Consider the following 17,012-nt stretch of genomic DNA (forward strand, 5'->3'; position numbering starts at 1 on the left):
AGCACGTCAGGACCTGGGCCCCGAGCATGATGGCCTCTCCAGAACGCAAGACCTGCAGCGCTGACGCCCAGAGGCTGAGTTCTGCATCGGCAACGCGTGACTTGTCTGCCCACCAACCGGGACCAATTTGGTGCAGTTGGTCCCGGGAGAGTGGGTGCATCTGAAAAGTTGGGGCACCGTGGCCCTCATGGGCGGGGACAGCTGAATGTCCTTCAGCCTGCAGCTCTTTTTTGGTTACACTAGGATCCGGCTACAGCGTGCAAACATGCAATGGTGTCTCTCAATTCCATCTTTTCGGTCCAGGGTTTTCCCACTTACGTGTTACGTGCGTGCAGCGCACCTGTCTGCTGTACCCTGAGACGGGAAGGGCAGGCGTCACACTGAGGGGTGCCCCGGTGCATCCCAGGACCCACTCCTGTGCCGAGGGTGACATTGCACAGAGGGAGCTCCAGAGAGGCTGACAGTTACTTTTGAGAGACGGTGCAGGGCTGCCCGCGAGGAGCTGGGCACTTGGCGTGAATAGAAAGGAAGGAGGAAGTTTCCGATATTCCACCCCTTGTCTTAGGGATGAAATCTATCAGGTGTGCTGGGCTCAGCGTGAGAACTAAGTAGAGAGGGATGCTAACCCAGCAGGGGGCGAGGGTGGGAAGCAGGTGGTCCCGACAGGCAGCCTGGCTGCCACTGTGACGGGGAGGGGGAGACTCTGGCGAGGGAGGGGGGGACAGCACAGCACCGATGTCACTTTTGCAAGGCCCCCGGGGGCTGGGCAGAGATGAGCAGGCTGCTGGGCAGGGCTCGGGGATCCCAGGAGGCCACAAATTGATGACTCCCAACCCTGGGCTCCAACGAGTAACCTCTGTCAGTCCAGGGAGAGACCTTCAGCTCCCACCACGCCCCCCAGGGGAAGCCCCTCCACGAAGCAGGCAGCTAGCTGCCTAAGGGTCAGAAGACCCAGTCCCGCCAGCCCAGTCCCGAGTCTGACAGGGTGACGAAGCATTTAGCAAACAGCTTCAGCATTAACTCAGGAGCTGAACAGTGACACCCCAAAGCCACAGATGCCGGACAAAAAGACCCCCCGCTGAACGTGGCGGGGCTGCAAGGGGCCCCTGCCCGTCCCGAGCCTCCCGGGGCAGGTGGTCACATCCGTAAGGAGGGTCTCCAACCACAGCACAGGGGGGTCTCCGACCAGCTCCCTGCTCGGTGGTGATGTTGCCCCCTGGTGTTGTGTCCCGTACTAACTGCACCCGTGGCGTGGGGTCACCCCGGAAGGCACGGTGAACTTCGCCCTGAGCCACGAGCCACCCCTGGTGATTGCAGGTGACCTGCACTTTCCGATTTATTCTTTGCACCCTAATTTCCTGCGTTCAGAATGTGTTACCTTCACAATTTTTTCTTTTTCTTTTTTTTTTTGGCTGCACCGCACAGCATGTAGGATCTCAGTTCCCCGACCAGGGAGCAAACCTGCGCCCCTGCGTTTGAAGCACGGAGTCGTAACCACTGGACCGCCAGCGAAGTCCCCACAATGTTTTCGTTTTTGTAAAGCATCACCTGTCTGTCTCGTCTCTAATAGCTCCTCCTAGGATGGTGATTGGCGTCTCATTTAAAAACCTCTAGAGAGTCAGCAAGGCAGCTGGACGACTGGACTAACTCGTTCCTCTCCCTACATCTTGTACTTCTCTAGACTTGCAAATCCAGACCCTGTAAACTAGGTTGCGTGATGCGGTGAGAGGCAGATGAGCAAGAACCACCTTCAGGGGCCCCCTGACAACACCAAGACGCTCGCGGAAGGAGGAACAGGGTGGGATCAGGCCAATCCTCCCGCGGGCCGGCCTCAGCCTGCGCCAGCGCCTCAGGCACACGCACGTCGTCGTGGTGAACTGCCGGCCGGGTGCTGACAGCCTCTTCCGCCTGGAGCTTCTGGACTCCGCCCAGGATCGGGCAAGTGGTCACCTGCCGCTCAACAGGCTTGATTCCCAACTTGCTGTCTCGGCAGTGGGACCCCCAGGGTGAGGCTGCTCCCCGAGGTCCACTCGCCGGAGGCGGCGTCGGGGAAGCCGGGAAGGGGGGGCGCTGGGGGCTGCGGTCAGGCCAGGTCGCCGGTCGCCTGCCCCCGCTTGCTGCGCCTCTCGGAGCGCCGAGTGCTGCCCGGCCAGGCGGCCCAGCTCACTCCGGCCTCTTTCTGAGAAACCGTGTCCCCTTAGAGGGCAATACTGTCACGCTTGAGCAGACATGAGACCGCTCTGCATTTAAGAACCTCAGTGGCTTTGGACGAGACACAGGATCTGCTATTGCACGCGCCTCCCTCAGGAAAGTCTCCGCCCCTGCACTGCCATCCCGGCCGGCCGAGGGACGGACGTCAGCCTTTGCAGACGCCTGCTCTACGGCAGGAACGTGCACTCGGGGTCTCTGGGTGGCATCCGTGTCGCCAAGGTGCTCCTGGGGAGCATGCCGGGCGCCCCGCCCTGGCCGTGAGCGGCCCACGGGGGCGAGTCCAGGGGCTCAAGCTTGACTACAGGCACAGGCCCGGGAGCCTGGCAGTCACAGCCCAGGCTGGGGGGTTGGTGGCCCCCAGCACAGAGGCGGGGTGGAGGCTCCAGGCAGGCGCAGTGTGCGGGGTGCAACGGGGCCAGCTCCCTGCCGGGCCTGGGGTGGGGCCCCAGCAGGCCGGGCCCCAGGGGTGGGCTGTAGAGGGGGTGCCTGGAGTCCGGCTCCATCTTCAGGTGCATCCTGGTAGGGAAAGTGACCAGCTGTCTCTTGGCCACGTCGCTGGCCCCCAGCCACGCCTGGCTCGGGGACACACAGTAGCCATCCGCCGCATCCTCGGACCCGGATTCGCTCTCCATCTTGATGGGCACATCGAGTGACAACATGGGGTTACACGGGGCTCCCGGGGGCATTGGGATGCCTCGAAGCTTGTCCTCGGTGGGATAGCACCCCGTGGGGAGACGCTGCCCTCCTGGCCGAGGAAGCCCGTCCTCCAGGCTCCCCTGAGGGAAGGGGCAGCTGGTGGGTAGGGGAGCCTGGCCCTGGTGGCCGTCCCGCAAGCCTGTGCTGGTCCGGCTGGCGCAGGGCCCGGGGGGAGGCTTTGGCTGGTGAGAGCCAGGTGAGCTCCTGACGGCGCGGACAGTGCCCTGGGTGCCCGGGTAGGGCAGGCAGGCGCCACGGGCCTGCGCGGCGGGGAATGGGTCACCCTTGCCGGGCTCCAGCTTCAGCTTGGTGCCGCCGTCCTGACCGTGTCTCCCCGGCGTCCAGTTCAGGTGCTTCGAGGGTCCCTGTGCCTCGAGGTGGCAGCTGTACGGGGGGACGTCCCTCCGCTCCCTTGGGCAGGAGGGGCCCCTCGGCAACCCCCCCAGTTCCTCTCCTCGCCCATCCCTGCGGGAAGAGACGCCCGTCAGACAGAGCAGGGGTAGCGGGGGCCCAAGGGGAGGCCCTGCATCACGATGGTGCCGGCCACCTGCCGGGGCTGCTCTGCGCTGCCTGTGGCACTGTGACAGTGGGCCAGCCTCCGCCCCTCCTGAACGGGCCTTCCCATGGCCTCCCCCGCACCCAGAGGCGAGGGCAGGTGGGGCCTGGGAGGGAAGAGGGTTTCTGAGCAAAGGTGAGCACGGAGGCCGGGCGTCACCCGGGGGTCCAAACCATGGGCAGAGCCACGGCCGTGGTCCCCACGTGAGTGATGACGACCCCTCCAGGGTGAGGAGTGGGTGTGGGCACCCTCTGTGCATCCCCACATCCCACTGAGAGAGGGTCAGCCCCGTGGTCAAGACCGCCGACGCCGTGCCTCAGCCACTTACCCTGCGGCCCCCTCGGGGTGGGGGTGGAGGAGGTCGTGGCCGCCCCGCAGGCACAGGCAGGGGCCCCGGGTTGCCAGCCGGCCCCAGTGGCAGGCGTCTGCGGGCCTCCTGAACACAGACAGGCCGTTTCCTCCGCTGCCCCTCCCTGCCAGGATTCAGAAAAGGGGGGGGTGAGCCGCGCCTGGGCTGGGCGAGGCCTCATCCTCAGCGCCAGCCACGCATGACGCATGGCTTCCCCGCGACGCCCGAGGCGCCGGGCACCCTCCGTCCTCCCGCCCAGCCCTCCAGGCTGCATCGCCACAGAACGCAGCATGTCTCCAGGGGCACGGTCATTCTACCCATTTCAAAAAGACGAGGTGGAGAATTTAACAAGTACCTGCTAAGTAACTGGGTTTTCCGTGCAATTCTGGTTCACAGAGACTTGAGGCAGCTTTTGCTCTGCGAAGGACAGGAAACAGCAAAACACGCAGATGAAACGTGTGTGAGGGCAGAAATGACAACACGACCCGTGTTGTTGTCACACCCAAGAGCAGAAGGTACAATGACTCACATTTTTTAAGCCTGTATAGATTGTAAAGCCTTTCCCAGTTACAGGTTTGCTGAAAATTCCAATTCTCATCACCTTTCAGGCCAATGAAGCACTAATGAATTTCCTTCAGAAAGCAGACATACGCCTAAGATGACTTTCAGTGCATTTGTTTTCTTCTGCGTGGTCAGAATGGAAATACAGATTCCTCTGATTTGCAGTAGTTATTTGCGGTAGTTTACAAAGTCATCATGAGTACTAAGTTAGTGATACTGAGCCATCGCCCCAGGGGAGTGTGTACACACACACACACACACACACACACACGTCTCACAGATCTTGTAATCTTAGATCCTAAGGCAATGTGCAACTTATCCTGGGAGATCATATTTTCTTCATATTTCAAAAGCAAAAACAAGGCTCACGGGTGTTAAGTGATTTGCCTAAAGCTGCCCCTATAGCAGGTACGAGAATGGGATTCAAACCCCGTCCGACCGGCGCCACAAGCCAGAGCTTCCTGCACTGCAGTTGGCCCTACCTCTCCATCTTCTGGGCGTCTGTGTAGGAGCCAGAGCCAGAGACAGAGCCAGAGACAGAGGTGGAGACGGAGACAGAGATGGAGACAGAGACATGAGGTTGGAGTGTCACCCTTAGCGGGGTGCAGACCACACACACAGAGCCTGTGAACATTTAGGTGTGAGGGGGTATCACAAAGTCCCGTTCAGGAAAAATTGTGAAGGACCTGAAATGCCTTCCAGCGACCACGACGTCCCTTCCGGAGCAACCCTCCTGGGCCTCGGGCTCCCGGGTTAGTTCCTCACAGCCTCTGAGCTCAGAAGGGAACGGGCATGACGCAGGCACCGAGGCCGGTTACGAATTCAGGTCAGAGCCGAATTCAGCTCCAGAAAACCTGAAGTCGAGAGAGGCTATTTGCTTCTTTCCTAAAATGTTGGCTGGCTCGTCCTCTCTTCGAGTTTTAATGATGTTCTGTACAATGTGTGTCTAGTACTCGTTGCACGGTCACTCTGTGGGCAGCATCCTAACCCTCACCGCACAGACCCTCGCCAGACCTCCGAGGGACGTCCAGGTGTCCACGCCGCCCAGGGCAGTGGCAGGTGAGCCGGGGAGCCCGCACCCACCGCCCCAGGCTCAGGGCTCCTGCGCGGCCCCGGCTGGGGGTGCCGTCCGCACACCTGCGCTTCCCCGCGTGGCCGCCGGGGGGCAGCAGGGCCTCTAGGAAAAGCGATAGGAGGGGACGATTTTCCCTCCATCTCGTTTGTACGGCTGGGGAAACATACAGAAGAGAAGAGCTCATCGTGTGGGGCCCAGTTACCATCATCAAGCCAGAGAGCTCGAAAGCAGAGAACTCTGAGACGGCAAAGGCAGGTGGAGGGTATTTCTCCCCAGCGTTAGCCCAGGTGGTGGGGAGCAAGCGGGTGCGGCAGAGCCGTCTCGCCGGCAACACACGCGTAGGTGTGGTCGAGCGTAATCGACGTGCTTTGTCGCACCTCACGTTTTAGTTGCTTCAAAAGTTATTTTTAGAGTTTTTCCCCGCGGGCATTCTGTTTTTCCTTCCTCCTATATTACAACATCTTCTGCCTTTGTAAAAAAGAAGGCATGTGTATTTAATTTTTAAATGCTCCAGAAAACTGCTGTCTTAACGAGCCGGCGCGTGCGAGACCCAGAGGCCGTGCAGACGCGGCTCCGCCTGCAAACCCGGGGCAGGAGTGGGGACGCAGGGGGCTCAGAGCCCGGCCATCGGAGCGGGCGCCGGGGCCAAAGGGGAACCTGGGCACTGAGGAAGGACAAAGAAGCGGGTTGCAGACTCAGGTCTCCTGACATTCTGCCCCTGGTCGCGGCACAGGGGAGGGTGTTGAGGAAGAAGAAAGGCAGACCTCAGACGCCTCTCCTCTTCCCCGGGGTCTCCCTCGCACCACGGGAAACACGGTTTGCACGCGCACAGCATCTTAATCTCTCCCAGAACCTGACCCATGCAACACAGACCTAGCCCATCCCTAGAATTACAGACAGGAATCTCCCAGAAAACCTAACTCTGGAGAGCCAAGAAGTCGCGGGGTGGCGCGATGTGTGCGGGACGCCTGTCTGCAGCGTGTGCCCCAGCGGTGGGCCTGGTGTTGAGGGAGGGCACGCAGAGAGAGGCAGGGAGGCTGCGGTCCGGCCTCCCGTCCCGCACGGGGGACACGGGCCCAGGTAAGTGGAGGGCTTAGGCATGAAGAGATGCAGCAGTGTTTGTGCCACAGTCCACAAGTATCAGTGAAAGGTTTTCTTTTTTCTACAGGTTTGCTGAAAATAGCTGCTTCCTACGTGATGTAGTAACTTCAACAACAACAAGCTTCTCATTACATTCCTTGCTGGAAATGAAGGAGGGGTAGACAGAAGATACTAAGGGTGGAGACGCTGCGTTTGAACCACCAGGATGGGACCGCGGCTGCTGGGGGCTCTGACTCACTTTGTGTCCGGCGTGGCCGAGGCGTCCACCCTGTGCTTCGCCCTCAGACACACACTCTGCATCTTCACCGCAGTAGGCAGGGGCGCCACGACGCAGAACAGGGAGAGCCGAGGGGGCAGGGCGGCTCCCGACGGGGCCCTCCTCTTCTGCCCGAACAGGAATTTTAGTTTCCCTTGAAACTGCATCGTCTGGTGTTTCAAAGACAGAAGCGAAGGCATGTTCACAGAGTGAATCATCGACGCGGTCAAAGGCCGTGGAGCTCACATTCCCGGGGACAGAAAGCCAGAGAGCTCTGATCCCGGGTCTCTGAGGAGCCATGAACCAACGCGCCTTCCACGCTGGCCCTTGGGACAGGCGCTCCCTACCGCCTTTGAATGACTCGGGGTTTCGCTAGCATCCCCGTAACATCCTCTAACCTTCCAGTGTGTTCTCACGTGTGCCCTCATGGGTGTCAGGGTGTGCGAGCCCTCACTCGGGGGTGTGAATGTACATGGACTTGGCCGGAGCCACCAGGCAGCCCCCCAGGAGGACTTGCTGGAGCAGATCATCTCTGAGGACTGTTCTGCATTAACCGTCCACTTCCAAATTGTCATTCATTGACAATTGTCATTCATGGTGATAAAACTTAGGGACAACTTGAGTTGTTTATCCGGAGCGCACGTGGTGCGAGTTAAAAAGCCAGAAAGTAACTCTGGAGTTTGTGATAAAAGAAAATAAAAGATCTCGCTATTATGGAAGAGTTGATCTATAATTGAGTTAGTTCACAGGTGACTTCAGGGTGCCCCAGCCCTGGATGGAGGAATAAGCCCACAGGATGGCTGCACTCTTTCCCTATCCCTCGTCTGTCCATTCGCCCCTCCCTCCATCCTTCCATCTGTCCATCCATCTCTCCCTCCATCCACCATCCCTTCATTCACCCATCCATCTGTCCATCCCTCCATTTGTCTATGACTTTATTGGGTGAACAAATGCTTGCAGAGCACCTGCTCTGTGACGGTCACATGCTTGGTGGCGCAGTCAGGGCAGCGGTGCTGGGACATCTTTAACATCCAGCTCTCCAGAGGGAAAAAGCCCTGACTTTTAGTTTTTGACGATTTCTTCGGTGTAAAAATGCCCACCATGGCTGATTTCGAGCTGCCAAGCTACTATCAGCTAGATCTCTATATTCCTGAAGTTTCGACAACGGGCTCCCGTGGGCAGCCCCACCTGCCGGGTGTGGACAGGCTCTGCACAGGCTCAGGAGTAGCTGTGGTGAGCCCGGAGGCCACGTGATGCCGCTGCCCACTGCCCTGTCCTCGGCGCTCCGCTGCCCGTGCCGGACCCCTTTCCCGCACGTGCACGTGCAGTGACCCGCCTCGCAGTAAAGTACGATGAGACACTTTGCAAACTGATTTCTTTTGCTTGTTTCCTCTACTCGGTGCTTCTGACACAGCTTCACTTCAGCTTAGGTTTTGATCTCTGCCTCACTGTACAGTAAAATCTACCTACATCCACGCAGAGGGAAAACTATCTTAGTTTCCCACAGAACTGAGAACAAAGTATGATCAGGACAAAAGACTTTCTGGACAACCAGCTGACTGCCTGAATAAGAGATGAGCAGCGGGGTGCAGGGGGTTGCCCGTGCTTCATCCGCCCCAGCGGACCTCCCACTTCATTCTCACTCACCCGCCGCCGTCACGCAGCCTTGCCACATCAAGGCCGGAGCCCGCGTGCGTGCCGCCAGCACCCCGGCCCCTGGCTTCTCCCGCCCAGCAGCCGCTCACTCACCAGGAAGCCCGAGGTGCTGTCCAGCAGGCAGCGGACGCGGCAAATGAAGCACCGCGTCAGGAAGGCCGAGTACTCGGTGGGCCAGCCCGCGGCCCCCTCCTGGGCCCGGAGCAGCCTCCCCAGGACGGCGTCCTCTCCTGGCCGCGTTGGCACAGGCGGTGGTGGTCAGGGAGAAACCGGAAACACACTCTGATAAGCAAGTTCGTAATGTAACAGCGAGCTATCAGCGCCTAACACACACGCCTGCCCCGAACTGACACCTGTCCCTGAGCACCCCTCCCGCCCTGACCAAGTCAGGTCTTTGCCCTCGAAAACGGCATTTTGGTACAACCGCGTGTGTGACGAACACACGTGAGACTGTTGACCAGTTCAGGGTTTTTGGTTCTGAGCTCTATAAAACTGTGTCGGCACCCGGGGGTTGCACTTTTCTCTAACTTTACAGGGTAACTCGTGCCGCTGCGTGAAGGTGTGCTGCAAAGTCCTCCTGAATCACGGACTGCTCGTGGGGAGACGTGTGGGAGAGCCAGCACTCCCTCCCCCCGCTCTGGACCCCAGATGAACGCCGCCCTTCCCCTCGAGCTCCCGTCGGCTCTGCAGTCTCTTGGGCACTTGGATGCCTGCCCGGTGCGTCCCGTGGGCAGGGGCCACGGATCCGGGACTTTGTAGGGGCTCTCGCTCCCAGGGGGCAACGTCCCTGAACAGACAACAGTCTCTGGGGGATTTTTTCTGGTAAATCTAAAGTGAGTGGAAGGAATTTCCTGGAAGACGTGCGTCTGAGGGGGAGTTTGCAAAACCAGAGACAAGTACCGTGGCTTCTCGGCCTCACGCCACGCCCCGGGGGGCACAGAGCAGCAGCCCAAGATGCAGGGGCACTCGGGAGCCAGGGAGCCACGCGGGGCTGGAGGAGGGCGGGGCGGGGCACGGGACGAGGTCTCCGAGGAGGGGGCATCCACACTGCACCAACTGGATGGGAAGGAAAGGGGGTGATCCGTGTCTGAGTTGGACCAGGGCCCCCAAGACCCACCTGTCTCTGAGAGCAGGTTCTGCCCACACCCAGCCTGGGGAGGGTCCATGGCCCAGTGCAGCTGCCGGCAGAAGTCCTGGCGGTCGTCCACGTGGATGTAGTCGTAGATGTTCTGGTGCATCACGTCCGTCTGGAACATGGCAACAGTCATCTTAGCCTTACCCTGAGTGAATCGCCACACTTTATTCCAGTGTCAATAACGGCAAAAATGCTCCCCCATCTGTCAAAGGCAAGTCACACCTGTGAAGAGCAAGTCCCTCCCCGGAGGACGTGACCACAGGGCCTGGACACTAGGCACCCGGCTCACGAGGCGCAGAGCCGGGCACACTGCGGGTGCCCCCCAGGCCAGGCGGTGCCTTCAGAGGCAGGTCGGGGACTCAGAGACCAAACGTCGCTTGGGGTCAAGATACCCACTTTTCCAAGTTGACTCCAACCTCACCAAGCTGTGCGTTTGTGTTTGGTCACCTTCCAGCCTGTTATACTTGAATCACAAAAGTTAATTAAGAAAGCATCCCTGTGAAGTGAGCTGGGGGCCACCAGGTGAGATGGGGGCCAGGCCAGCACCTCCAGTCCTGACCACCACCACCCCCGGTAGGACGCCGCAAGGACCCACCAGTCCACAGCCCTCTCTCTGGTGCTGGATCCTCCCACCTGCTCGGGCCCCGAACGCAGAGGCCCACCCCCAGGTCCATGCTGGGAAACTGCGGTCTGGGGCACAAAGGCCACTGCCACGGGCTACGAAGACTGGCTTCATTAGACTCAACGGTTGCTGTTGTCGGCAAAAACGTCCGCAGAGTGTCGACAGATGACGAGCCTGGAGCACGTCTCCCCACTACCCTCTCTTAACTGAAGGGCATCACTCATTACCCGCCTGGGAGCCCAGCCCGCCAGGTGCTGTCTGTGACCTCTTCGACTGGTCCATTTCTGAGTTGCCATCATTTCTCAACTGGATCCCTGCAACACTAGATGGAGGAAAAGTGCCTGAAGGATGAAGACTTCACAAATGACGTTACCTCCTTAGAAGGTAACAGGTAACCCCACGCAGAGTGGATGGGGTGCCGCATCGCTCCACAGGTCCTCCTGTAACTGGCCCCCGGACATCAGACGGGTAGCCTCAGAAAGGCAGAAAATGAGTATGATCGTAACTCGAAGGCCGGACTCTATCCCCTGTGCGCCCCCCAGCCCAAGACACTGTTTTCACAGGAACGACAGGACCCTGAGGTCAGAAATGACGGTGGTCCTCGGTCAGTGCTATCCAGCGTCAGGGAGTCTGGCGCGACTGGGGACCAACTCATGGTGGACGTGGGCACACCTGACTTTCCCTCCTGCTGAGACCTGGTGGCACCTGCCGCACCTTCTGGTTCTCACCCGCCTGGCAGCTGGCAGCCTCACCTGGAGGCTCCCTCTCACCAGAGGCTCCCACCTCACCTGGTAGCTCTATGGTTACAAGGGCACATCCCATAGCCATGCTTTCCTAACACGCTTTTGTGATTCAGGCGTAACGCATAGGCTGAAAAGTGCCCACGTCATAAACACGCAGCTTCACCACCCAGTCGGGAATCAGGACCCCTACAGCATCTCAGAACCCCTTCCCTCCACCCTCCCCAGAGGCGGTCGTGGCGCAGAACCCCGCACTGCCGGCTGATACTGGATGTAAATGGAGCGCTGTGACCTCTGTGTCACATCACAGTTGCGTGTGACGGCGGTGTTTCAGCCCCACCATCGTGTGGTACTCCACTGTCAGAACATACCACACTGATTAGTCCTCTCACTGCTGGGCCCTCTGAGTTATTTCCCGTCTGAGCCTGTTACAGAGGCTGCTGCTGTGTCTTCGAGGGCGTTTCTGTTGGATGCACACCCAGGAGTGGAATGAATGGGTCACGGAGTGAGCAGAGCCTCCGCTTTAGTGGAAAAGGCCGAACGGCCGTCCAAAGTGAGCACACGAATACGCACTTCCGTCGTGGCAGTGTGTGGAGCTCCAGTTGCTTTATGTTCTGGCCAACCTTTGGTATTTTCAACGCTTTTTCTTTTTTTGAGCTACGGTGGTGGATGCATCATGGTTTCTTTTGATGGTTTTAATTAGCACGTCATGAAGACTAATGAAATTGAACATCTTCCCACATGTTTATTGGTTTTTAGACGTGTGTGTGTGTGTGCGTGTTGCTCGCTTCTGTCTTTCCCATGGATTTCCGTCAAGCTGTCTTGCCGGTTTGTCAGCGCTCTTCATCCTTCTGGACAGGAGTCCTTTCTTGGGTGGATTCCTTTGCAAAACTCTTCTCCACTCCCTGGCCTCCCCTGCTGCTCTCTTAATGGGTCTGGCACAGCCTGATTCATCAATCTCTCCTCATGGACAGGGTTTTAGAGTTTTTGTCCTGTCTATGTACTCCGTCCTCATATACCTCCTAACTCTGCCCTGTTATCTTCTAGAAGCTTCCACCACCCACCCGACATTGACTGTGCACGGTGTGAGGTAGGAGTCGAGACTCATTTTGTTCACGTGGATCCAGTTCACGAAGCACCATTTACTGACGAGACCAGCGCCCGCCCACCTCTCGGCAGCACCAGCTTCACTGTAAACCCGTGGCTGCTCTGAACCTCCGCTCTGTCCTGTGGGTCCACCTGTCCGTCTTCCACCAACCCCACACGTCTCAGCCACTGAGCTCGACGGGCAGTCTTGTCTCCGGGGTTGTACGTCCCAGGGAAAATCACACCCCCCACCGCCCTGCCGATGGGAATGCTCCGCCCTCTGCATTCCCAATTAGCTTGTCAGTTTCCTCTCAGAGAAGCTGCTCGGTTTTTACGGCAGTGTTATTAATTAATGTCATTCTATAACTTGACCTGATGTCTTTATGATAATAATATCGAGTCCTCCAGTCCATGATATGGCATACCCTTCCATTTACCTGGATCTTCCTTAACTTCCTTAAATAATGTTTTATATTCTGTGTGGAGATATTGCACATCATTTGCTTGACTCATTCCTAGGAATCTGGTGTTTTTCCATCCTACCTTGATGGATGGCATTTTCCCCTCCACGGTTTTGATTAAAGGAAAACAATTGTGCTGACCTGTGAGCGCTGGATACGCCTCACCATAAACTGATATACAGGCACTGTGATCCAGGTTATTCTCTGGTGCGTTTTAGCAGGTGACCCCAAGCCTCGCAGAACCCCAGGGCCTCCCTGCTGCCCCGTCTGCCGTCTCCACACACCTCAGATGATTCACGAATGGGACGCAAGGTGTGGGTCTGTGGCTTAACGGGCACAGGAGGCAGGTTGACTTGGAGACATCGCTGACCAAGGTGAATTTGAAGACCAGTTATCTGGGGTGAGGAAACCAAGTTGGTAGCAACTAGTGTGGCTGCCCTTCGTCCTTCCTAATCTCCTGGGGTCTGATTCCTACAAATGAGGTCAAGAAAAATAAATGGTGGGAAACGTGAGAAGGAGGGAAGAGAGTAGGTAACAATGATTCAAACAGCACAAAACAGGCCCTGCTTTGGTTGGGTCAGGCGGTCTTCATCCTGCCTCTAAACCACCCTTGGCGGAGTTGAGGATAAAAGTACTGATACAACCGTTTTCACAAACGGCTCGTTCCAGCAGTAACCATCTCTACTTTCTGTGCAGAGAGGGCGCATATCCACTCTCCATACCCGTGGATTCCTTCCACAGACCCTCACATCTGCCCCGGTTCACATGGGGACGAGCTGCCCCTACCGCAGACCTCCGAGAGAACAGACAACATCTTGAAACAGCAAACGGCAACAGCGACTAAAATATACACCTAAAGCCTATCCGTTCGTCTCAGAGAGCGCTAAGCGCAAGACGCTGGAACGCTGCGCTCAGGTTGCACCAGGAAGTACCTGGTTCCTGACTTTTCGTAAGGCGTTTTGCACAAGAAGCTTACAATAGCACAAAGCAATCCGAACATGTTCATGAAATATTTTGCATAAACTAGAGGCATGGCCTGATTTAATGGCATTTGGAAACAATTTATTTATAATAAAAGGCAAAACTTTTTTTTGTTTTCACTTCTAACGCTTCAGCGGAAATAACCAAGTTCCAAGAAACCAGAAGAGCCAGTTAGCAAGTTCAGACCTGGAAGCAGGTCTCCTCTGCAGGGCTTTTCCCACGAAGGTCCTACCAGCTGGTAAGACCTTCGAATTACAGCCAAAGGCAGGTGGCTCTGGGTGTCTGGAGAATTCACAGAGCAACTCAGGCGACAGTGATGGGAACGAAAAGAAATTCTGAGCACGCAAAAGGCAGACCGAACCACATTTTTCTAGATCCAGATCCTGCACACGACCTCCAGGGGAGCACGTGGAAGGCTTCGCTATTTGGGGCTGGAATCCCTCGTGCCCACGGCCCCGCGGAGTCACCTGCCGTCCTGGAGGGGCCGCTGCTCCAGGGGACCCCGAGCCCGAGCCTGCACCCCGGCCACGGCCCCCGACCTCGTGCGAGCGCGGCCTCCGCACAGCGGCTGCAAGGCGGACCGGGTAGCCCAGCTCCCGCGTCAGGAGCGCCCCCAGCGCCCTGGGGCTCCCGGCCGCGGCCTCGCAGCCCCACCGCGCGGAGGAGGAAGTCGGGCGACCCCGACTCGAAGGGGCGGAGCCGGCTCCCCGAGGCCACGCCCCCGCGGGGGGCCGCGCCTCCGCCCGCTCCTGGGCCACAGGCAGTGACCGCGCGATCGCTGCCCGCGAGGCCGCCCAGGCGGTCCCGGGGCCAGGGCAGGGCCTGGCGGTCACTCTGTGCGGGTCCAGGCGGCGGGAAAGTCAACCTGGAAACGAGCGCGGGAGGAATCGAAAACGATTCAAATGAGGATTTTCATGGAAATTAGATCACGGGCCCCATCGGCCTCAGGGGCTCTGGCGGAGCTCAGTTCTCAGCCTGTCGGGGACCGGGCTCTCACACCTTGGCTTCCGCTGCCCTCAGCTTCGGGCACCCCCTTGGTGCTCGGCCCATCCAGGGAGATTTTCGTTCTTAACGCCAGTCTGGCCTGTCCCCGCTCCCTCGCTTGGCTCTGATCCCGGCTCTGCAGATACTTCCCCTCTGCCGGCAGAGGTACCCCGGCCCCGCGGGGCCGTCCACGACCTCCAGGCGAGCACCCCTGTCCCAGTCTCGCCAGCGTCCCAGCGGGTGGGCGCCTCGGGGGGACTCTCCATCCCCCAGGGGCCGCCGCCTCGCCCCAGCCAACGGGGGGTGGGGCGGGGGCGTGGTCTCCGAAAAGTGCTCCTCCCGGGCGCCGGGGCTCCGCCCTGCGGGCACTGCTCCCTCTGCACCCACTGTGTCTGCAGCCCTTTCTCGCTCATCCTGTGTCACTAGGCGATGATTCTTTACACTAAACTTATATTAGTGTAAGTTTGTAAGTAAATTCTGTATATTAAGCCGTGCGAATCACTGCATAGGTTCTGCCTCCGGATGTGGCCCTGAGGACAGACACACTGTTCTCCGTTCCTCCAGGTTCTGTTTTGTTCTCTCGCAAATCCACCTGTTTTTGTCTTGAATTCCTCAGGGAGGGTGCCAGTGCCTATGGCCCGTGGCTTCCTCGAGTTGATAACTCCGCACCGCGAGCTCCCTGCAGAGGGCTGCGTCTGGGGGGTGGCCCCTGGCAGAGCAGCTGCGGCCACTGTGGTGCCCGGCTTGTCCTCAGACCTCAGCCGTCGAAGTTCCAGAGCCGGGAGGCTGCACCATCAGGCTGGTGACTTTGGGCTGGGATTTCTCACGAGAGACTTCTTTTCCCTCCCGGAGGCCAAGCCAGGTCCTTCTTCCTTTCCTGGGACTTTTCATTGAGCCACCCTTCTAGGACCCAGTGTTGCATGGGACTCCATCCAGCTCTGCCCCAAGGTCTGGAATCATCCAAGCTAGGCTGGCCTGGGGCAACGTTCCAGATGAATTATCTGTACACCAACAAGAGCGTTTCCAGAACACACTACGTCCTGACTGTACCTCGTGTCTGGGCTTTGAGACACCAATGCACAGATGAGGACAGGTCCACTGCCCTGGCCCTGACCAGCCTCTCACGGCGAGGAGCCCGGGAGGCCCGGCCTCAGTCAGCACAAGTCGCTGCCCTTTAGACGGGGGACGCCCAGGACACTGTCATGCCTCTCGCTGTGACCCTGGGCCCTAGACAAAGCTAGGTGTGCAACTCCTCATCTGACAAAAGCTCCATGATTTAAAAAAAATAAAAAAAGAAGCAGCTTGATTTCAGAGACATTTTAAACCTTGAAGACAACGCGTACTTTCAAGGTAACAGAACCGAACCGCAGCAGATAGAGCAGCTGTGCTTACCTGGTGGAAGCCCAGATAGTCCACGATCGTTGCTGACGCGTAGAATATCATCCCTTCTGCGCTCACCACCAGAGCAAAGCCGTGCAGGGACTAGAAGAAACAAAACATCGAGTTGGCGCCAAGATGCCTTTGTGAAATCACTCAAAATGAAAAAGTCAAGCGTTGATTCTGTTCGGCTTTTCAACCGTTTCTCCCCCGTTTTGTGGTCTGTATTCATAACCTCCAGAAAGGCCCGCTTTTAATTTATTTATGACCATTTTGCAAGAGGTCCCAAGCTAGCAGGTGGCACGGGAACCTGGTCACGGTTTATAAGGCTCAAGACCAGGGTTCTTCTTTTTCTAATGATTATCAAATTCATGTTTTATAAAATATACACCATCACCATGAGATGACACGTCAGTACCTGAAACAGAACAGAACCTTTATGCCACCTTGTGGATTTCCCCATTCATGCACCCTCCTCTATACCATGTTCTGATTTTTCTAAGAATTTTTATCATGAAAAAATGTTGAGCTCCATCAAGTGCTATTTCTATATCTACTGAAATCATCACATAGATTTTCTTCAATCTATTAATGTGGTGAGTTACAGTGACAGATTTTCTGATGGTGAAATCATTCTTGCCTACATACGGTAAACCTTATCTGATCATAATTTTTAATATGCTCTTGGAATTGATTCATTTCACTTACAAAATATTCATTTATATTTAAGGAAATCCAGCCTAGAAGCTTCTCTCTTTATTTTGGTGTCAAGTATACCTAATCTTTCCTCTTTTTTCATTCTCAGGACCCACTTATTTATGATGAGAATGATGTATTCCTTGAAAGTCTGGTTCACCTCACCTCTAAGATCCTCCAGTTTGGGTGCATTTTGGGAGAGATGGTGAGTGAAAGGGGGTGGATTTTAGTACCATGTCAGTTTATTTATTTATTTTTTATTATTATTTTTGTGTGTGGTACGTGGGCCTCCCACTGTTGTGGCCTCTCCCATTGCGGAGCACAGGCTCTGGACGCGCAGGCCCAGCGGCCATGGCTCACGGACCCAGCCGCTCCGCGGCATGTGGGATCTTCCCGGACCGGGGCACGAACCCGCGTTCCCTGCATCGGCAGGCGGACTCTCAACCACTGCGCCACCAGGGAAGCCCCA

The 17,012-nt window shown here is 57.4% G+C and overlaps 1 protein-coding gene across 1 annotated transcript in view; it reads right to left on the reverse strand.

Annotated features, from left to right (window-relative positions):
- Nucleotides 1–1,244: 1,244 nt before the first annotated feature.
- The window catches only part of AHRR (aryl hydrocarbon receptor repressor), a 69,915-nt gene continuing 54,147 nt past the window's right edge, over nucleotides 1,245–17,012 (reverse strand). The window contains exons 5-11 of the mRNA XM_069540616.1: nucleotides 15,863–15,952; nucleotides 9,579–9,708; nucleotides 8,555–8,688; nucleotides 6,788–6,975; nucleotides 4,168–4,229; nucleotides 3,792–3,936; nucleotides 1,245–3,372 (exon numbers count right to left, since the gene is read on the reverse strand). Coding sequence (XP_069396717.1) covers nucleotides 2,379–3,372; nucleotides 3,792–3,936; nucleotides 4,168–4,229; nucleotides 6,788–6,975; nucleotides 8,555–8,688; nucleotides 9,579–9,708; nucleotides 15,863–15,952 — 1,743 coding nt within the window. The 3' untranslated portion in view covers nucleotides 1,245–2,378. The remainder of the gene's footprint in view (nucleotides 3,373–3,791; nucleotides 3,937–4,167; nucleotides 4,230–6,787; nucleotides 6,976–8,554; nucleotides 8,689–9,578; nucleotides 9,709–15,862; nucleotides 15,953–17,012) is intronic.

This window comes from Delphinus delphis, chromosome 3 (assembly GCF_949987515.2).
Source record: "Delphinus delphis chromosome 3, mDelDel1.2, whole genome shotgun sequence".
Classification (NCBI taxonomy): domain Eukaryota; kingdom Metazoa; phylum Chordata; class Mammalia; order Artiodactyla; family Delphinidae; genus Delphinus; species Delphinus delphis.